The sequence below is a fragment of the Martes martes genome (genome assembly GCF_963455335.1).
Source record: "Martes martes genome assembly, chromosome: 6".
Taxonomy (NCBI): Eukaryota; Metazoa; Chordata; class Mammalia; order Carnivora; family Mustelidae; genus Martes; species Martes martes.
Genome location: NC_137893.1, coordinates 116,413,509 through 116,434,690, shown reverse-complemented (window position 1 = coordinate 116,434,690; position 21,182 = coordinate 116,413,509). Strand labels below are relative to the sequence as shown.

At 42.3% G+C, this 21,182-nt stretch overlaps 2 protein-coding genes across 5 annotated transcripts in view; one reads left to right on the top strand and one right to left on the bottom strand.

The window, feature by feature from the left end:
* BLTP3A (bridge-like lipid transfer protein family member 3A) overlaps positions 1–9,962 on the top strand; it is a gene marked incomplete at both ends in the record, with an annotated part of 62,496 nt that extends 52,534 nt beyond the window's left edge. The window contains 7 exons of one of the 2 annotated variants that reach the window (XM_080805805.1): positions 2,080–2,276; positions 2,982–3,136; positions 3,226–3,376; positions 5,335–5,597; positions 6,048–6,156; positions 6,282–6,388; positions 6,795–9,962. In XM_080805805.1, the coding sequence (XP_080661931.1) occupies positions 2,080–2,276; positions 2,982–3,136; positions 3,226–3,376; positions 5,335–5,597; positions 6,048–6,156; positions 6,282–6,388; positions 6,795–6,920 (1,108 nt within the window). The remainder of the gene's footprint in view (positions 1–2,079; positions 2,277–2,981; positions 3,137–3,225; positions 3,377–5,334; positions 5,598–6,047; positions 6,157–6,281; positions 6,389–6,794) is intronic. The other variant, XM_080805806.1, reaches the window with a different exon arrangement.
* Positions 6,918–21,140, bottom strand: TAF11 (TATA-box binding protein associated factor 11). Of its 3 annotated transcripts, XM_080805809.1 has the most exons (7): positions 20,925–21,036; positions 20,336–20,402; positions 19,701–20,050; positions 15,817–15,965; positions 13,660–13,747; positions 13,212–13,308; positions 6,918–12,570 (listed from the first exon to the last, which is right to left on the bottom strand). In XM_080805809.1, exons 3-7 carry the CDS (start codon positions 19,869–19,871, stop codon positions 12,440–12,442), a joined length of 636 nt encoding a protein of 211 aa, XP_080661935.1. In that variant the 5' UTR covers positions 19,872–20,050; positions 20,336–20,402; positions 20,925–21,036; the 3' UTR covers positions 6,918–12,439. The 3 variants fall into 3 exon arrangements, with proteins under 3 accessions (XP_080661935.1, XP_080661933.1, XP_080661934.1); XM_080805807.1 differs by having other exon boundaries at positions 19,701–20,402; positions 20,925–21,140; XM_080805808.1 differs by lacking the exon at positions 20,925–21,036 and having other exon boundaries at positions 19,701–20,406.
* Positions 21,141–21,182: the final 42 nt, after the last annotated feature.

Genomic DNA, 21,182 nt, shown 5'->3' with positions numbered 1-21,182 from the left:
CTCTCTTTCTCTCTGCCTGCCTCTCTGCCTACTTGTGATCTCTGTCTGTCAAATAAATAAATAAAATCTTAAAAAAAAAAAAAAACAGATTGCCAAGTCCCACCCTTACAGTTCCTCATCCAGTAGGTCTGAGACAGGGCCTGAGAATATGCATTTCTAAGCCCGTTCCCTCTCCCCGTTGGTGCTGATGCTCCTACCAAGATGGAACTTTGAGAACACTGCATTAGGGAGTCTCATATCCATTTTTGCTGTCTGTTCCTGCATGTGGACTATTTCCGTAAACTATTAATTGATTTCCTCATTGGAGGTATTTTCCTCACAGCTTGTTCGAAAGAGCCAGGTCAAACTTCTTAAAACACAGGTCTGATCTTGTTATTTCCCTACTCTAAAACTTTTAGGCTTTTTCCTTCTAACCCCTGAATTTAGTTTGAACTTATGAGTATGGCATAATCAATTATGATATCTCCATGTGGCACTTTTTTTTTTTTAAAGGTCTTATTTATTTACTTGACCCAGAGAGGGAGAGATCACAAGTAGGCAGAGAGGCAGGCAGAGAGAGAGGGGGAAGAAGGGTCCCTGCCGAGCAGAGAGCCCAACTCAGACCCTGAGATCATGACCCGAGCCGAAGGCAGAGGCTTAACCCACTGAGCCACCAGGTGCCCCTTGTTTTTTTGTTTTTTAAGTAGGCTCCACACTGGGGCTTGAACTCATCTGAGATCAAGACCTGAACTGAGACCAAGACTCGAACCGGTAACAGACTGAGTCACCCAGGTGCCCTGTGCTTTACAGTTTTTTAATAGACTGTTTTTTAGAATAGTTTTAGGTTTATAGGAATATTGAGCAGAAGGTGCAGAGATTTCCATATATACCCCCTATGCTTTATAGTTTTAAAAGCACTTTCATATATAATCTTTTATCCAGGTTTTTCTGTAATCTGGCTGCAACCCCTGTGGTAAAAAGTGGGGGTGGGGGGAACACTTAGCAAGAAGTTAGGAGACTTGGGTTTTTCTTAATTCCGTCTTTAACTATGACCTTGGGTCAGTTTCTTCTTCTATAAAATGGTAAGATTAAATGGTAAGATTAAAAGATCTTTAAAGTTGGTTTTTTTTTTTTTTCCCACTGTGTTGTGCCTTTTTAACTTTATCTTCTACTGCTTTTCCCAACAAAACTTAAGCTCTAGCTGGGTTAAGCTACTGACTCCCAAGGTACTTTTTGTTTTCCAGCTCCATGTGTTTGCTCTTGCTGTTTCTTCCCCATAGAATGCTCCTTCCCTGTCTCTTCACAGCCCTCCAAGGGCTCCTTCAAATGCCATCTCCTTCTACAAAGCCATTCCTGATACCTGTCTTCGCATCCTTTCCCCTCTTTGATATTGCCCAGCCTTTGGCTTGTACCTCTGTCCCTCTCTTATGGTGTATGTGATATACTCCCATGTGTTGGTAGGTGTTTCTGAATCTTGTCTCTCTCTCTTACACATTCATGGAGGACAGAAGATGCCTTTTTCATTATTTTATTCACTCCCCACCCCTACCTTGTGCCTTGTATTATGCCTTATATGCAGAAGTTTTTCAGTAAATGCTTGTGGAATGGATGTGGATGGCTTCAGGTGTCCTTCATTTGCACTGGGGCTGTAGGTAGTTTGTCTCTTTGTATATGGGATGCCTTGAATAAACTTGACATTTAATGTTGATATGGCAGAGCTACTTATCCAGTTTAAAATGCCGGATTCAGAAAGGCCAGCAGTTGAAAAATGGTGTGACCCCCTTATAGAAGATAATAGTTGACATTAAAGTTAATAATTGGGCTGAAAGGGATGGGCATTGCAAGGGAAAAAACATACCTTCTAAACCACATTTGTAGGTTTTTTTTTTAAAGATCTATTTATTTTTGCATGCATGATAGAGAGAGAGAGTGCATGTGCACGAGTAGGGGAAGGGGCAGAGGGAGAAGCTTGACTCTACACTGAACAAGGAGCCTGATACAGGGCTCGATCCCATGGCCCTGGGATCATGACCTGAGCAGAAGGCAGATGCTTAATTCACTGAGCCATCCAGGTGCCCATGGTTTTTATTTTTTAAACAGGGAGCCCATGGCCAAAATAGATGAGGGAGCACCAGCACCATTGAGTGGAGGAGCTGCCCGACTCCGATTTTTCTCCATGAAGAGGACAGTATCACAGCAGTCATTTGACGGCGTTTCATTGGATAACAGTGGTCCCGAAGACCGGATTTCCGTGGACAGTGATGGCAGTGATAGCTTTGTGACGCTCTTGGAGTCTGGTAGGTGGCAGCAGCCAGGTGAAATTGAAGTCCAAAAAGCATTCTTTCTGCTGCCTGTGTACCGGCAGGATACGGAAGGAGCTGAGATTTGATGAAACAGATATTTTCTTTTCTTTTTTTTTTAAGATTTTTATTTATTTGTTTGTTATAGAGAGAGAGATCACAAGTAGGCAGAGAGGCAGGCAGAGGCGGGGGCAGGGGAAGCACACTCCCTGCTGAGCAGAGAGCCCGATGCGGGGCTCGATCCCAGGACCCTGATATCATGACTGAGCCAAAGGCAGAGGCTTAACCAATTGAGCCACCCAGGTGCCCCAGTATTTGTCCTTTTATGGCTGGCTTGTTTCACTTAACATAATGGCCTTCGGGTTCATTCAGTCCATAGCACGTGTCAGAATTTTCTTCTTTTTTAAGGCTAATATCCTATTGTATGTTGATAGCACATTTTGTTAATTTGTTCATCTCTCTGTGGATACTTGGGTTGCATCCATTTACAGACTTTTTTTTTAAATGTGACCAAATACCACTGTCCCATTTTCAAAAATTAGCAATTTGTTAAGTTCATCAAATATCCAGTTTTCAAATTCCCAATAGTTTCTCATAAGTGTCATAAGCGGTTTATTTTTTCACAGTTTTCATGGTTTTTGGAGATTGGATTTAAACAGAATTTTTTGACTTTCAAACTCATTTGTTGTCTTTCTTATACAGAGTCTGGCCCAGAATCTCTTCCACCAGGAACTCTTCCAAATGTCTTGGACAGTGCTGGTGGCCAGGGGAGCCCTGTTGTGGATAGTTACGGCCAGGGGTCACCAGAGGCCAACAGTTTGGTCTCACCCAGTGGGGAAGACCTCAGCCTTCACCCGGTCAGCTGCTCTCCTTTCTTCTCCACGGAGGGTTGGCTGTAGGCTAGAAGCTTGCAAAGCACTCAGCTAAGAGAGTAATCCTTTTACAGGTCTCCGTTCTGGTCCTGAAGGTGAGTGAGGTGTCTCTGGGGATTGAGGTACGTGGTGAGGACCTGGCTGTAGCCCTACAGGCAGAGGAATTGAGCCTCCAACAGCTGGGCACCGTGGGACTCTGGCAGTTCCTGCATGGACAGTGCTCAGGTGAGGATACTGGGAGTTATCTGGGGCAGCCCTAGCTTCTTGCTCCTGTCACTGGGCCCTGACCGTAGTTGTCCTAGTGCCAAGCCCTTGGTCCTTCTCTCCTGGAGCCATTAGGAGGAAGAACTCCAGTGAAGCCTTCTTCTTGCAGGGAACCTCCCAGAACTCCTTCTGGGGCTTTGCCTTCAGTAGGTTATTCGCCATCTTCACTTCCCAGGTGCTCCTTAAGCTTATTCAGGAGGCCACTGTCCTCTTCATTTGTGTAGCTGCTGACATCCAACTATATCTGATCAGGGAACTTCTGTCATTCACATTCAATCCTTTGGTATTTGTGCTTTAGAAGATGACAGGAAAAACCTGGGCTTATGGTGCATTCTTCATTTTAAAAATATTTTTTAAAACATTGCGTAGATACTAAGGAATACTTACAAGATATATATAAGATATAAAATAATAAAAATACAATGAACCCATGTACACCACCGCCTAGTTTAATAAATAGAATAGTACCATTAACTTTCAACTCCCCTTTGAAGTCTCCTGAATCTTTCTCTGCCTCTCAGGAGAGAATCACTCCCCTGAATTTTGTGTTTTTCTTTCTGTTGCTTTACTTTACAACTCTTTTGCGTGTTTGGTATCAGTGTATTATCTAGCTTTGCAGGTTTTAGAGTTTTTCTAAATGGGATTATAGTTTGTATTCTTTCATGACTGGCTTCTTTCTTTGATATTCTTCAAATTCTTCTAGGTTGTTGAATTAGCTATGATTCATTTTCATTACTATATTATATTCTGTTGTATAAATATACTGTTTTTTGCTTTTTAAAAACAACTTTAGGCATAATTTGCATTTACAAAATTGACTTATTGTAAGTATACAATTTGATAAATTTTAGCAAGTTTACAGAGTTGTGCAGCCATTACCATCACCCCTAAAATATCCCTTGTACCCAGTGTTCTATTTACTTCTCTATTCTGAACAGACATATGGGTTGTTGGGTTTTGTTTGCTATTTCATATAGGATTGCCTTGAACATTCTTTTTTTTTTTTTTTAGATTTATTTATTTATTTGTCAGAGAGTTAGAGGGAAAGAGAGAGCATGAACAGGGAGAGTGGCAGGCAGAGGGAGAAGCAGACTCCCCACTGAGCAGGGAGGTCAATACGAGACTCTATCCCAGGACCCTGGGATCATCACCTGAGCCGAAGGCAGACTGTCTGAGCCACCCAGGCGCCCTGCCTTGAACATTCTTGTACATGTCTCCTGGTATGTATGTTAGAGAGTTTCTCGAGGGTTCTCTTCTTAAGGATATACTTTTCAGGACATTAGGGTAGGTATAACTTCAACTTTACTAGATGATGCCAGTTTGTTTTCCAAAGTACCTGAGCCAGTATGCAGTTATATCACTGTATGAGTTGTGCTCACTTTGGCAGCACATATACTAAAATATAACTATATGAGCTATTTCCTATCCTTGGCCACAACTGTGATAGTTCTTTATGGAATTTTGGGGAGATTAGCATGGATCCTGTGTGGCTTTTATCGGAGAGAAATGAGAACACCAAGACTTGGAGAAAGGAGGAGATGTTCAAATTTAGCAGAGTTGAGGGTCCTGTGTTTTAAGAGCTTTCCCTTGGCCTTTAGCCCAGTATCTCAGATTTATAGCAAGGCCAGTGTTTTTTTGATCCTTGACTTCCCTTCTACCATGAGAGACATGATAGCAAAGTAGCCAAGTACAGTCTTTGCAGTCAGTCATTGTTGCCTACATTCGAGTCCTGTCCGTGCTGCTTAGAAGTTGTGTAACTTTGGGCAAGTTATTTTTTGTTCCTTAGTTCCTTCATCTCTGAAATGGGAATGATGATAATACTTTTGGCATAGGGTTGTTATGAATATTAAATATATGTAAAGTGCTTAGAATAGTCCCTGACTGTAATTAATGTTTTCTTTTTGTCTCTCTTTTCAAAGATATAAGCTTTCAGGAATCCTCAGTTTTGAAGACTGACCACATCAGGCCAGCTGTGGGCCTTCGCTTTGAGGTGGGGCCTGGTGCCGCTGTTCATTCCCCACTGGCCACACAAAATGGCTTCCTGCATTTCTTGCTTCGAGGCTGTGACCTTGAGCTGTTCACCTCGGTGCTCAATGGCCTAGGGCCCTTCTTGGAAGATGAGGAGATCCCAGTGGTAGTTCCCATGAAGATTGAGCTCCTGCACTCCAGGATCACCCTAAAGGTGAGAAGAGCATTTGAGTTTTACCCTAGACTTTGCCAGGCAAGGAATTCTGGCAGTGATAGCTGTTCACGTCTTCCATTGTCGTGGTCCAAAGTGGCAAGGATCAAATGAGGAAATGCATATTAGCATTCTTAGTGTAGGGTGTAGTAATACATAAATGTGTGTTGTATCAAAATGTTCTGGATTTAGGTGAGGAGACCTTGTCTCTGGCCCCAACCTTGTCTCTGCCATGCAGTGTGACTATGTGTAAATAAGCCCATTAGGTTATCTGGTCCTCAGTCTGACCGTCTCTAGAATGGGAGAGACTCAGTTCTGCTTCTCTACCTTGCAAGAATGTCTGGATACATCATGGCATAAAACTGCTTCAAGCTGAATGGGAGGAGCCCGGGTTGTTACCTGAATTGCCCTGAGCTGGTTGGGGGCATCGTGTGGTTCCCCTCTTTCCTGCAGGATGATATCCCCCCCATCTATCCAACATCTCCAGGCCCTGTCCCCATCACTCTGGCCATGGAGCATGTTGTGCTGAAGCGGAGTGATGATGGTGTGTTCCACATAGGCGGTGAGTTGGGCTCGTCAGCCTCCTGGCTTCTCTGCCTTTTTTCTCCTAGAAGTGGGGAGGTGATAACTAGGAATTGTTTGCATGTTGGCAGCAGTTTGTCATTTAGAACCTTAACTTTTCCCCAGCTCCTGCTCAAGACAGACCATCAGCTGAAGTACCTAAAGGTGAGAAGGGGCAGTCCCCCAAAGAACAGATATTTCTGGTGCCCACAGAAGAAGCTTTTGGACAGCAGGTGAGGACCGAACTGAGCAGTACCTTTCCCACAGACTCTTAGTAGCTCTAATTACAGAAGCTGGTAAAACTCCGAGGGCTGCAGAGGTTGTCTGTGTGTGTACAGCTGAGTAGTTTGGGCTCCTGTCACCTAGTAGCGACTTCTGGAAGTGCTTAATAGGGGATATAAGTCGGGAACTCTAGGTGAATGGTTGCTGATCATACATTCTGCTTGTTGCTGTCCTTATAACTGATGAACTTTGAAGACAGGCTTAGGTTTTTAGAAAGATCTGGTTATGTTCTCTTGATCACTAATCAAATTTGTGGATTTTTCTGCTTGTGAATTCTGACTCCTTGTTCCGTAACCAGATGTTTTTGCAAGGCATGTTACTGTATTTATTAACTGTAAATTTCTTATTGTTCCCCAGGTGAAAGAATTGCCTACCCTACAGAAGGAACTTAGAGAAACTAAACAAGCATTGGCCGATGCCAACCAAGAGAAAGAAAGACTGCTGCAGGAGATTAGGAAGTATAACCCCCTCTTTGAGCTCTGATAGCAGTGGCTCAGCCATCTGTGCCAAGGAGAGAGATCACCAGCAATAGCACCACCTATGACAGAAGGCACCGTCCAGCATTGAAGAAGTCTGCTAAGGATGCCAGAGGGACTGGGGAGTACTCAGCTCACTCCTTGGGGTGTCCTCTCTACTAGCTCTTCTGACTTGGGTAGAAGACAGGGCAAAGTATGACCACGTTCTAGAAAATTGGGGGCAGCTTTGTGTGTGACTCAAACATCATGTCTTGTCTATACGAGGCCTTTTGGCTCTCTGCACACCAGGTGGAATCTTGTCACCATTATAGGGCCATTTTATCACTTAGTTTCATGGCAGAGACATTTGCTTCCTCTACAACCTGTGCGAATAGGAGAAAGTACCCACCTCCTCAGTCACCACAGAGCCACCAAAGATTCTACATCCCAGAGCTTTCTGTAGCAGACCTGAAAAGTCCTTGGCCTGGGCTTTGGCCATGGTAGTAGAGTGGAACAGGAAATAGCCAGTAGGGCAGAGCCAGGAGAGGCACAAGAGTGAGGGAGACCTGGATGCTGCCTTTTTTTTTTGGAAAGGGAGCCAAGCTCATACCATCTTGGCTGATACTACAATCAGATTTTTCAGGGTTAAGGTTCTTTTGTGTTACACTTTGGTCATTGTGATGCTGTGGTAGAAAGTAAACAATAGCAGTGGCTCCGTTGTGTCATCTTTCCCTTCTATAACATAATTTATTTGAAATTTAAATCAAGAAAAAAATATTCACTGAGCTAGGCTGAAGGTACGATGTGGTAAGAATTGCTAAGGGAGCTTGTGCTGAGCCCACGGTTGCCTGCCTGTCTTCTACAGCTGCACCTCAGAAGTGATTCCTCTGTCTCCCCGGGTTCCCCTGCACAGCTGCTCTCCCAGCTCTGGGACTTTCTACCAGCACTCTCCTTTGCACTTGGTGGTTTGGGAGCTGAAAATGTGTTTTGAACTGTAATGTAAGCATCTCAACTTGTTGCCTCTCATACCCCTCTATCACTGTGGCTTTTTAAAATCATGTAATTTTGACTTAAGTAAAAAAAACAAAAAACAAAACCCCTTCAGCCTAGCTAGGCTTTCCCCTTGCCCCTTGAAAGAGTGATTTCCCCCCACTCTTTCTTTCTTACCTAATTCTTCCCCAGCATTTTACCTTCATCCATACTGCTCTGTAATATACTTCAGGCTGTGTTGATTGGACAGAAGTTCATCAGCTAACTCACCTTGAATTGGCAAGATGGTAAAATTAGTGATTTAGTGGTGTCACTGAAATCCTAATCACACATGACCTATTGGAGGAAAGAGAAATGTTTTCCTTTATGGGAAATCATGCCTGACTTGCATATTCTAGTTTTTTTGAGGATAAAAAGAAATATGTATTCAAGAAACAACAAGATATAATTTGTTCAAATTCTAAAGAATTTTTGTCAAGGTTCTTCACTTAAAGCAACTTTAAAAACACCAATTACTAATGAGATATGGGAATATTTTGTCATTCCTAGGAAACAACTTGGAGACTTAAGAATAAACGTCTTTTTGGAGATAATGCTAGCAGGGGAAGTTTCCTGGGGGTGGATGCTTGGTTTAACCTTACTTAGGATTTTTACAAATTACCCGAAAGTAGGATATTATAATGCAGTCAAATGTCACTACTTTCAGGTAATGACAGGTAAATCAGAAGGGATTTAAAAAAAACAAAGCAAACCACAGAAGGCCCACAAGCCAGGCTGTGACAACTCAGGAAAATGACAGGTGAGGTTCAGTCTAGACAAGTGTAAAGTAATAGAAGAATCAGCAACCAGCAAGGCAGCAAGCTCTGTTAGAACTCAGCAAAGTAACCTCACCATTGCTGAGGGGAAGGAGGGGTCAGTGTGCTGGTCTGGCTCAAATGTCCCACCTGCATCATCAGGAAGGACTCATGGAGACAATGCAGAAAACAGGACCTCATAGAAAACCATTTTACTGGCTTAAATTCTCTGTGCACTTCCAGTCACCTTTATCTACAGAATATATGATGAAGAGAGGAAAGGTCCAGAGAATAGCAAAAATTATCGGGGGTTGGAGATACTCCCACATGAGGACACAGGTTTAAAATGTCAGCTCCAACTCTGAAAAGGTAAACGCTGAGGGTAGTGTGAGATGGGATATCCAGTCAAGGGGAAGTTTGTGCTCACCAAGTCCTGCCACACCCTAGCTTTGGGGCTCAGCCTCAGAGCCTTAAGGACAAGAAAGCACTTCTCCCAGCAAATCAGAAACTTCAGGAGCTCACTGACCAAGAAGTGATGCTGGCAGAGGCTATGTGTGGGTGGCAAAGGTTTAAGAGGAATCCTTGTATGATGGCCTTGTAATGGAATTACGGAAAACTAGGGCTATTTGGTGAGACACAACTCGGGAGAGTAACTGTGTGTGCCTCCACAGACTCCCCCTTAGTGCTCCTTTGGAAGGCATAATGTTGAACAAAATGAAATAACTAGTCCTCTCAACTATGGCCTTTCTAATGTTGTTAGAGGAGGCCTTGAGGAGGGAGATCAGTAGCCGGAAAATAGAATCATTCAAACTTAGACTCATCTGAATTGGTTTAAAATCACATTCTGATTCTCTTTCCCTCCCCTCCTGCCCCCCACCCCTACCCCCACTACCCCCACCATATCCCTCTGGTATCCATCCATGCAGAGAAAATGCCTCATGAGCCTTGCTTGATAGAACATCACTGTAAGCTTGTGCTTGCTGGTAGGCGATAGAAACAAATCTGGCAAACATCCAGGCTAACCCCTTTAATGGCCAGAGTTCAGTCAGGTTTCTAGGCTCTCTGGAGTTCTTGCCCATGTGACAGATGGAGCCCTAGAATTTCTGACTCCCCTACGTGGCATCCTTGGCTATTGTATCTTGAAATCCTCCTGCAGGAAATGTGGTATAGGGGTCATCATCCCAGGAAATTCTAGTTCACAATCATCTTGTATAACTTCATACTCCTGTTGGTTGGAGGAAAGACTTGCATAATGAAGAAACGTGAACTGGTTGGTAGTTCTCAGGATAAATGTAAAGAAAAAAAAAGGAAGGAAAATAGTGCTTGGACTGCTTACGATTTCTGCCTTGGAGCTCTAAGACTCTGTGAACAAGAAATAATACCTCAAGAAAATGTCTGGAGTGATAGCACCACTATCCCTCAAAGACCTCAGCTGCTGCACATCGCCATTTCAGCTGTGAAGCATTTACAACTCTGTATCATCTATGATTGTCGAGATTTCCTGTTTACATGGATGTACTGGAGATCGGCTTTAGTGCATATGGACTGGTTTAAATGTCTCTGAGCTGAGCTGCAGGGACGTTTATTGATCTCAAATTTGTTTTCAACTCGCTGGAATAATTCACCTCATTTCTTTGACTTAAGACTGGGTTCTATTCTTAATGGGTTCTATTCTTGTGATGGCTGCTTTTGCTGCTTTCTGTAATCTGACCCTCATTTTGCTATGGGCCTCAAACTTTATGTGCCCTTTTCATGGTTCTGAAAGAACAGTTTCTGCATATGGAATGGACAAGGGATGAACACTACCCCACAACACCCCAGAATTTAAATGCTTCCATTGAACCCATTTAACATGAGTTTCCCCTTATTCTAGTTCAGGGGGGTAGTGGAAAGCAGGTAGTTTCAAGTATTGCCATAGTGATAACGGAATTTACCATTCTAAACCTTTGCACTAAGGGTTTGTTTTTTCTCATTTAACACTTGTCTAAACTTCTAAAATCAGTTATAGTAACATCACAAAACAGTGGAAACAAACGAATATTGCTGCAATGCTAGTAGAATGACGTTTGGTTGAAAACTGCGAAAGCTGTCCTGACCTAGTGATTTACCGTAGTCATTAGAGTTTCAAGAGAGGCTGGTGTGATGTACCATCCTTCCAGAGACTACAGCCCTCACCTAGATCTTCTCCCACCTTCTACTAGAGTAGGAATGTCCCCATTCACCTCTGATGGGTATGGATGGTAGCTGTTAAGTGGGGATTTTTTTCCCCTTCTCTCACAACAGACAAGGAGAAACACTCTCGGAGAACCTTAAACTGCGAGGCTTTGCTAAATGGCTAGACTTGTGATGTATCTTTCTCCCTCATTGCTTGTAAGTTTTACCCTTTTCCAATATCTCAAACTGCAATAGGTATAGTTCCTGTAATTGTTTAAAAAAATTTCTGTTAGAGCTGAGAGACTATCTGCCCCCGCCTCCTCCCTACCTCTCCTCCCCGCTGTTTATTATCCAGTCAAGATTTAGCCTGAGTCTTACAGCATTTCTTTCTGGAATGCCCCACTGAAGTGTCTTCTTCACTGGCTAAATATATGTTTAAAGCCATGGGTTTTAATGTAAGATACTAAAAGTCAGATCTGTTCAACTTTGTGAGTCCAAACTGTTTCCCCTCCATCAGGGTGCTGAACAGTACTGGCATCTTTTAAGACATGCTCAGGAAAGCTTCAAAAGAGAACAGCTTCAAAACTCTTCTCCCTATGACACTGAATGACCGGGGAAAGAATTCTTGGGGATTGCCAATTATATACGGTAGCCTTATTACTGCTAATCACTGTCAATAAAAGGTCACTCCATTCCCCTCTATTTGAGGACAACAATGAGAATGTGTCTGATGAACTGGAATACTGGTCAGTGTTGGGAAATTTTAATGTTGCATTATCTAATCAAACCTTGAGTGTACTGGTTCTGTGAACCACCTGAAAAAAGCAAATTAAACTTACTAAACGCTGGTTGTGGTATATCTGTTTATAGGAACCTGAAATATATGGGCTTTTACATTATTGTTAGGTGGTTTAAGTATTCTTTTAAGAGATAAAATTTTAATGATTCTAATAGAAAATGGGAAGGGCTCAAATTTTCAAAAAAAGCCAAGACCAATTCTATTCTGACACCAGAGAAGAATGATGAACTACTCCCCATTCCAACTGGCCAGACAGAAAATGAATACACATATGGCAAGTTGGAAAACAGTTTAATATCACTCACCAAAATCCATAGGAGAACTTTACATCTTTACAGGGACAAAATTTTCCACTACTGTTGCTATTACTGTGTTCTTCATGGTAGAGTGTCTCAAGTCATAATTTCTGGTTGTTTCATCTACTTAAAACCAGAAGGAAGAAACAACCTAAGTCATAGCAACTTCATGCTTCAGTGCGAAACCGTCGAAGCTCTCCTGGAAAGGTTTTCTCTCTGAAAGCAGCTTCCCTGTCTAGAAGATGCTTAAGGCCCACGTACCTTCTTCCAACTGGTCAAGAAACAGTTAAATGCCTCAAAATGCCCAGAGGTCCCAATATTTAGTCAAGGCAGGTATGAAACAGGCTGCATGCCTTTTAGATATGATGAATATCAGAGTTCCAAGAAAGACATTAAAATCATCATGGAATCCTTGGAGGACCAAGATAAGAAAGCACCAGTGCGAAAGTCTCATGCAGCAGCAAGTCTGGAACAGCACTTTTCCCTTCAGTACCAGGCCTTTCTAGGCTTTGGTCTAGAAGAAGATGATTTTTTTGTGCTTTGAGTTGGGGATCTGCCCCTTTGACTTTAACCTCCGAACAGCCTCCCTCATATGTTTGGGTTGTAGTGGTGGCATTTCTCCCCACTTCTCACACACATCCAGTGCTAAACAGAGGACAAAAAGAAAAATTTCATTGTCACACAAGGACTTCATATCACATAATCCCCATAATCCTTCTTAAACTTGCTGAGGAAATAAACCAAGATACCGTCCCTTCTTAAGAGAACGCTATAAAACATACCACGTTAGCTTTAGTATAATGGGCAACAGTTTAAAACATAACTTCTACTTAGAAAGAAAAAGTTTAACTGATGGGATTAGCAATACACAGGAGCCAGGTTCTTTCCTTGACAGACAGAGGGCAGGTCCCATGGGTCATAACATCGGGGACAACTCCTCATCATATCACACTGGTCAGCCCCCAGTGATTGCTTTTCTTGTGTCTTTAATTTGGCAAACAGAAATGAGCAAAGTCCATTGGAGAAAAATATGAAGTCCGCTTCTGTCACCCTGGGCTGAGGACAGGAATCCAGAAAGGAGATTTCCCAGATGTTTCCTTGCCTCTGAGTATTAAAACTTTTGAGGAATAACGCTCATGCTCTCCAGAATACAGGTGCCCCATGTGGTCAACTCCTAGTGCAAATGCAAACTCCCACAAGTGCTTTACCAGGTCCCTTAGTATAGATAGTCTTGAAAGTAAGACCACCAGAGGTTCAATCCCATATGTGTATCAATAATAACTCACCTTCTTCTACCACCTCCCCGACGAAAACCTTGGAAATACCAGACATAGCAATAACAACATTCTGAGACACAGAGGTGCCCGTGATGGACTGGATCAGCTTAAAAAAGGACAAAAGATCATGATTAATATAGGCAAGAACTAGCTTTGGAATATGGTACCCTTAAGAGTTTTTTTCCCCAAGAAAGTGGAAAGTGTTTGCTAAGGGCTGGATGCTGAAATTAAGATGATTAAAACAAGGATTTTGGTGTATACTGACCTATATGTTGAGACCCTATCCCTGGAACACAAAACTCTCATTGATAATTGAGGGGCATGTTATTTTTATTTTCCTGCATGAATGATCCACCACCTTGACTAACACCCCACTCAGAATGCTCACAGACATAGCTCTTGAGTCTAGTTCAGCTCTCACAGCCAATGGAAATCAAGTATGGCTGTCCATCCTTACCCTCTTAATGGCTGCCTTAGGGAAGGCTGACCGGCGATACATTTCGTAACGGTTCAGCTGCTCCTCCGAAAAAGAAGAAACCAGGATTCTAGACAAAGATTCAGGTAATTGAGTTGGCTTACAAGAACAAATGCTTAAGATAAATTATCACCTCAATAAAAGCAAATCTCAGACAACTAGAAAAAGAATTTTCGAGGGGTCAATAGCATTAGGCTTGGTGCTTACATTGAGTGAAGATAAAGCATTTTTACTTTTTTAAAAATTAATTTATTTAACAGAGAGAAAGCACAAGCAGGGGGAGCAGCAGGCAGAGGGAGAAGCAAGCTTCCTGCTGAGCAAGGAGCCCAATGTAGGGCTTGATCCTAGGACCCTGGGATCATGACCTAAGCTGAAGGCAGATGCTCAACCGAATGAGCCACCCAGGCGCTCCAAAGCATTTTTACTCTTAAGGAACTTGAGAAAAAGTGAAACACAACTTTCTTTCTACTTTACTAAGAACAAAAACTTAAACAACAACGTTGGGTCACAGTATACTACACTATCTAGATTGCACAGACTGTGTTTTCAGCATGTGGCTCTCTCCCCCCATAACTCTACCTTACTACACATTGATGGTAAAATTTTGATACATAAATTTTATATTCAAACCAGTAGTTTTCAATATTAACCCACTTGGGAGAAATGTTCTTAAAATATATGGAAAAGAGTTAATGCTCTTAATACTTCCAAATAAATAAAAAGATGCCTGTATTAATTTAAAGAATGAGCAAAGGATATGAACAGGGAATTTACAAAAATACCAATTGTCAATTCAGGGGAAAAAAAAAAACTACTCTTAACTAAAGAAATGAAAATGAAACAGAGGGGGGCCTGGGTGGCTCAGATGGTTGAGTGTCTGCCTTTGGTTCGGGTTGTGATCTCGGGGTCCCGGGATGGAGCCCCGCATTGGGCTCCCTGCTTGGTGGGGAGCCTACTTCTCCCTCTCCCTCTGCTATTGCCCCTGCTTGTGCTCTCTCTCTCTGTCAGGTAGATAAATAACATCTTGAAAAAATAAAAAATAAAATGATAAACTAAAATAACATTTTTCATGAATCAGACAAGTATTAAAAAGAATGGTATTTAGTAAGAATGGGAGGACAAAAACTCATACCTGCTGGTAGAGTATGAAGTATAACAACCGTTCTGGAGAAGAATCTGGAAATGTGTACGAAGAGCCTTTGAAAATATTTATACTGTCTGAACTGGCGATTCACTTCTAGGAGTTTATTTAGGAAATAAATGGACCAGTATGCAAAGATGTGCTCAAAGATACTCATCTCATCAAAATGGTGTCAAAAGAAAAAGAAAAGAAAAAAAAAAGAACTACAGGGACTGATTAAATAATTCATCTGCATGATGGAATATAATGCAGCATTGCAACTGATGATTTATGGGCATATTTACTAAAAATATTTAGCTATACATATCAAACAGTAAAAACAAGTCTGAAAACAACAATAATAATAAAAAACAACCAAAAAACCCCCAAATCTGAAAAAGTATATAATCAAATATATTCCCAGGGTTAACTCTGGGTGGTGGGATTATAGGTAATTATTTTTTCCATTTTTCTGTATTCTCAGAATAATTTGCATGAGCCCGTACTACTTTTACAATCAGAAAACACCATGAGGGGTGCCTGGCTGGCAGTGGAGTGTGTGACTCTTGATCCTGGGGTTGTGGGTTTAAGCCCCATGTTGGGTGTAGAGATTACTTAAAAAATCTTAAAAAAAACAACAACAAAAAAACCCCACAATGAAGCTATTTCATTTTTTAAAAAGTTATGACCTAGATATATAATTGACATGGAAAACATTCACCATAATGTGAAAAATAGGTTACAAACAGTAACATCTTTGAAAAAATTTATTTCTAGATATATATATATAGAAAATATCTTGGAGCCTATATACCAGAATATTCAGTTTTTATCTCTGCTGATAAGATGTTATTTTTCTTTTTACTTATTTATATTTCCTAAAATGTAACATAAGATATTATTTGCTTTATTATTTTAATACAAAAAAGGAAAAAAATTTAAAGGCCAAAAAAATTTATTAACTTTGTGTGGTCAAGTTAGAGTCTTGAAATGGGGGAAAAAATCAGAAAGCGACTTACTGCATCTTTTGAATCTCATCTTCATCTACTTTTTGCTTCTTCTCTTTCTTTTCTTTGGTATCTATTTTCATTTTTTTGGCTGCAGGAGTAAGTAAAGATGAGTCTTCCCTTTCAACTGCTGTTAAATCTGAGATGCCCTGACTCTTGAGCTGAAAAGATGAAAGAAACCCCATTATACATGTGACCTACTTTCCAGCCTTGGGCAAGGTAAGACCTCATTCTCATTACAACACAACAAATCCATTATTCAATAGGTTTTTGGTTCCAGACACTGGCATGTACCATCATCATGAGTAAGATACACTCTCTCTCCTAAAGAAGTTTTTAGCCCACCTGTGGCAAGAAAACCAGCCAAATAATCCAGTTTTCCAGTTTAGCTGTGATCATAGCTCTAGTATGTTTACAAAGGAAATGATGTGCCAAGGATCATGAAAACCACTCCCTCCCCTTGAGCCCACCTTCCTGACCTCATCCTTTAAAGGGGATGAGAGAAAAGTCCTCTCCATCCAGCCATCTCTTCTGCCTCTAAACCTCTAGATCTCTTTATTGCTGATTATTCCATCTGGAAAGAATATTAAAAACGGGGCACCTTCTCATCAAAACAGTGTTTCTTTGGATTTGGAACTTGAAAATTTTTTTTTTTTTTTTTAAGTAACTTCTACCCCTAGCATGGGGCTCGAACTCATGACCCTGAGATCAAGAGTCACATCTTCTATTGACTGAGCCAGCCATGCGCCCCTGGATTTGGAACTTATAAGTGAACTTCTCCCACATGTAGTGCTCATTTCTTCCTACCTCTCACTGTACTGTATCATGCACATATTTATGTTCCATTACTAGACTGAAAATTTTTTGAAGGTAGGTTTGACTCTTGTTATTTATCTCTCCCCACATAAGCCTTTAGCATAGGTTTACTCATGCTACATGTTTAACGTCTGTTTAATAGCAATTAAAATAAAAAGACACAACAAACCTCATTAATGGGATTTAACCTTGTTTTTCCCAAAGAGGAACTCACAAAAACTCATACAGGAATATGATGGGGTTGGGGGGGGTTGCCTAGATGAAAGTGAAGGCAGTATACCTTCAAAAAAACTTTTTGGGGCACACAGGTGGCTCAATGGGTTAAAGCCTCTGCCTTCAGCTCAGGTCGTGATTCTAGGGTCCTGGAATCAAGCCCCGCATCGGGCTCTCTGCTCAGCGGGGAGCCTGCTTCCTCCTCTCTCTCTGCCTGCTTCTCTGCCTATTTGTAATCTCTGTCTGTCAAATAAATAAATAAAATCTTTAAAAAAAAATAAAAAAACTTTTCAACTTCTTCTCTAGTTACCTATTTAATACAAGTTTTCTAACCTCTCCGTGCTTCAGTTTTGGTGATTTATATTTTCCCCCAAATGAGCCATTTTTCTTAGATTTTCAAACTTAAAAGATTTTGTTTATTTAGTAGAGAGAGAGAGAGAGCATGAGTTGGGGGGTTGGGAGCCCCTGAATTAGCAGGGAGCCTGCCGTGGGGCTGGATCCCAGGACCTCGGGATCACAACCTGAGCTGAAGGCAGACGCTTAACGGACTGAGGCACCCAGGAGCCCCTGTTGTTCTTTTTCTGGTTTCTTGAGTTGGGTGCTCATTTTCAGCATCTCCTGTTTATTAATAAAAATATATAAAGCTATGAATTTTTCTTTAAATAAAGTTTTGGCCACAGGATTTAATGTACTGTTCCCTTTGTTAATTTCTTTAACCTAAAGCCTACTTTAAAAAGTTTAAAATATCCAGGTGCTAGGTTTTTTTTGGGGGGGGTGTGAGGCTGGGGAGAAGCTTTTCATTATTAATTTTAGGTTTATTGCACTGTACTAACAGGATGTGACATGTTTTGATTTCTGCTTTTAAGAATTTGTGTTTTTCTTTGTGGTATGGTATGTGATCACTTTAAAAAAAAAAGATTTTATTTCATCTTTAGAAAGAGAGAGAGAGTGCAAGTGAGAGCACAAGAGCAGGGGAGGGAGAAGCAGACTCCCTGCTGAGCAGGGAGCCTGATGTGAGGCTGGATCCCAGTACTCTGGAATCATGACCTAAGCTGAAGGCAGCCGCTTAATGATTGGGCCATCCAGGTGCCCCTAGATGATCAATTTTTAGTAAGTGTTTCAGATAAAAAAAAATTTATCTTCTTTTGGGTGCAACTAGTGAGCTCTTTATGGGACTAAGCCAATTATTCACATCTTCTCTGTCCTTCAGATCTGTTTTAAAGGTTCCTTCTTATAATAATTTCATCACTTTTTTTTTCTAAAAGTTCTTACTTTATCTTGATGCCACTTAGTGCTCTGAAAGACTGTTTCTATTTAATCCAATGTCTTCCCCCATGATCTCTTTAAGTCCCAAAGAAGCTCTAAGACCCCAAAATTCTATTTCTAGAAATGGAACTGAGAGAACACTGACATTCTGGTCCCCTGATTGATGCTCAGTTAGACAACACTGCTGAGCTCTTCAGGTGGCACAACTGATGGGTTTGGGGTAATTATGCTATAGAGACCTTTGGACATTAACACCCAGGTCACTGATAGTAGTTAAATGTCCAAAGAGGGTAAAAACATGGCTAATCCAGTAACTCCCTCAAAGTCTCCCTTGAAAGATTCTGCAGCATATAAATGTAAGGACCTATTTAGCCAGAGCGACTCCATCTCGGTTAAAAGCCATGTTGTTTGTGCAGTAAACTTAAATTGACCCTGCCCCCCAGAGGAACTTACTAGAAGCACGTCTGGAAAACCAGTAAAATGTAGTCAGCTAGTTCCTGGTAACAGAGCCCAGAATACAAGGGCGAGTCAGGCCAGATGGAGACATCTAATCAGTACGAAGTACTGTTTGTAACAGTGAGAAGGTCTTGCCCAAACCAAAATGACTCCATCTTGGGAAGGACGACCATCTTATTATTATTCACACTGAATATGTTAACTGACTAAGCCTTCCTAGAAAGTACTATTTGTAATGGTTCCTGGTATGGGGTAATCTTAAATAACAAGTCACCAGACCAGATGGAACGAGGCAGTCAATAAGAGACACACAAACCCGGTGGGTTGAGATACCAAGATATGGGTTGCAGTTTCACCAGATAAAAGGTAGCCTGTAAGATTGGGAGGGGTCCCTCTCTTCAGAGACGGCCCTGACCGGTCAGTCAATTGGCCTGTAAGCTGGGGGTGGTCGCTCTCTTCCGAGAAGGCCCCAGCCGGTCAGTTTGACTTCCAATGCTTGGCATAGAATAAAGCTTTGCATAACTTTAACTTTGTTTCAGTCTCCTTCCTCTGGCCGGCCAGTCTGACTTCTAATGCTTAGCATAAAATAAAGCTTTAAATAACTTTCACTTTGTCTCAGTCTCGTTTCGTTTAATAACGGACCTAACATAATGACAAAGTTATGCTTGAGGAACATCTAGGAGAAACCATATTTCGGTCGAAGGGGTACTAGGAATCCTGGGTTCTAGCTCTTGGGCTAAGTCTTAGTGTGACATCAGATCCCAATTTCCTCACCAGGAAAACCATGAGGCTATGTCAGAGTCCCTTAGGGGCGCCTGAGTGGCTCCCTGCCTAGAGCAAGCCACTCCTGATTTCACGGTCGTTGAGTTCAAGCCCCACCTTGGGGATAGAGTTTACTTAAAAAAAAAAAAAATTCCCTTAGAAGTAGCCTTGATGTCTAAGGGGAGGGATTAAAACTATTAACCCAATGGCTGGGTGTCTAGGACCGAACCAGCATTACAGTTTTGTTTTCTCCCTCTCCCCATCCACCTTCGCAGATCTGGAAGGAGTCATGGTGAGTTTGAGTTAGCTTGGCAGGGACCAACCAGAAAGCCGGTCCAGCAAGCAGTAACAATCTCTGGCCTCATCAACACTTCTCTCCCTACCTCGCCTTCTTCGGCCGTCGCTTCTTTCAAGTCCCCATCTCCGTCCCCGTCAGTTTCCTCCGGGATTCCGTCTGTGTCGGTAGCTCCTGGGCCCCGGGGAGCAGCGGCCGTTTCATCTGGCTCCCCTGTCTCTCCTCCTTTTTCCGTGGGCGACTCGCAGGCATTATCCATAGCAGCAAGGAAAAGGAAAGAGATCGCAGTCCTGACAACTCTGGAGCTCCCGACCTAGTGTAATACAGCAGCCCACAAACTTACTTCCTGTCGTCGCGCTATGATAACATCACTCCTACGGCTCCTCGGAGGGGACAGTTTGAAGCACGCGTAGGGGACTTCGGGGCTCCGTTTTAACTCTGAATTGGTGGCGGGTGGAGAGGGAGGAGTCAGGGTACAAAATTCAGTTCGTGGATTTTCCTTCCACGTTGGGAAATCAGCATTTGTAAAGGATAGTTGTGTTGTTTACTGAAGGACTCCCTCCGCTTCCCCGAAACTTCTGCCTTTCTAAAAAACGTAGTTAACTCCTTAATCCGCTTTCTTCAGAGTAAAGTTTGGGGACGGGAGAAAACTCAATTCCGTCATCGCCCGTGTAGTGAGATGCGGCTATCTGATAAAACTTAGGCAGGGACTCAACCTCGTACATTTCAATTGGGTAGAGACCGTGGGCCTGTGTGAGTCTCCAGCATTTCTCTTCGGTTCCTTATGCACCTTAAAAAAAATAAAATAAAATCATATGGCTTGAACAGAATTGAGCCAATCCATTTATTCATCCCACAACTTTTGACCGCTTACTCCGAGCTAGGAACAGTTCTAGTAGCAAAAACACATAGTTTCTACCCAATTAAGTGAGTTTTCCAATTCACCAGTCCTCAAGATCGAGGTCGATTTCACAAACCTGACTTCTTATGTCAGTTTAGTTAGTCTCATCAAAACCAAGAGGAAGCAAATCCTGCTGGGAAGGGAGGTCGTGTTCTTCTTCTTTTTTGCACATTTCACTTTAACAAGCCATTTCAGAGATTGGGACCATGAAGAAGTGGAGATGTTTCTATTTAAAATTCTTCCTCTCTTCCTTCATTGAGGTACGGAGCGGTGCATTTTATTTACCTCTGCATCACTAGGTCTCCACATCCACCGCATATTTAATTTATACGTGCTGAAAGAATGGCTTGGAAATGTAGGTGCGCGTTACCATATTTCTCTCTTTGTTTCTACGCTGCCTGGGTAAATTACCGTATTTCCTGTCCTGATGGCTCCCAAAACCTTTGGGGAAGGAGAGCACTTCGGTAGGCGCATACAGGTGGGACCCGTTTGTTCCCTTCCACCCGTACAGCGGGTATCTACAAGGCCCTTTCCTCTTGCCCCCGGAGGCCTATCTCCGTAGATCCGGGTCCATTTCCCGCAGACCAAAGACACCTGTACCCGCCGGCCGAGCCCCGCCCAGCTAGGTGGGCAAGGGGGCGGGGCGCGGGGGCGCGGTGACGCGTGACG

Coding starts and splice junctions, on each gene's coding strand:
- TAF11 (XM_080805807.1), bottom strand. CDS start 19,871: ATGGATAATGCCTGCGAGTCGCCCACGGAAAAAGGAGGAGAGACAGGG. Junction 13,309..13,659: donor CTAAGGCAGCCATTAAGAGG/GTAAGGATGGAC, acceptor TCCTTTTTTAAG/CTGATCCAGTCCATCACGGG. Junction 12,571..13,211: donor CGGGGAGGTGGTAGAAGAAG/GTGAGTTATTAT, acceptor TCCTCTGTTTAG/CACTGGATGTGTGTGAGAAG.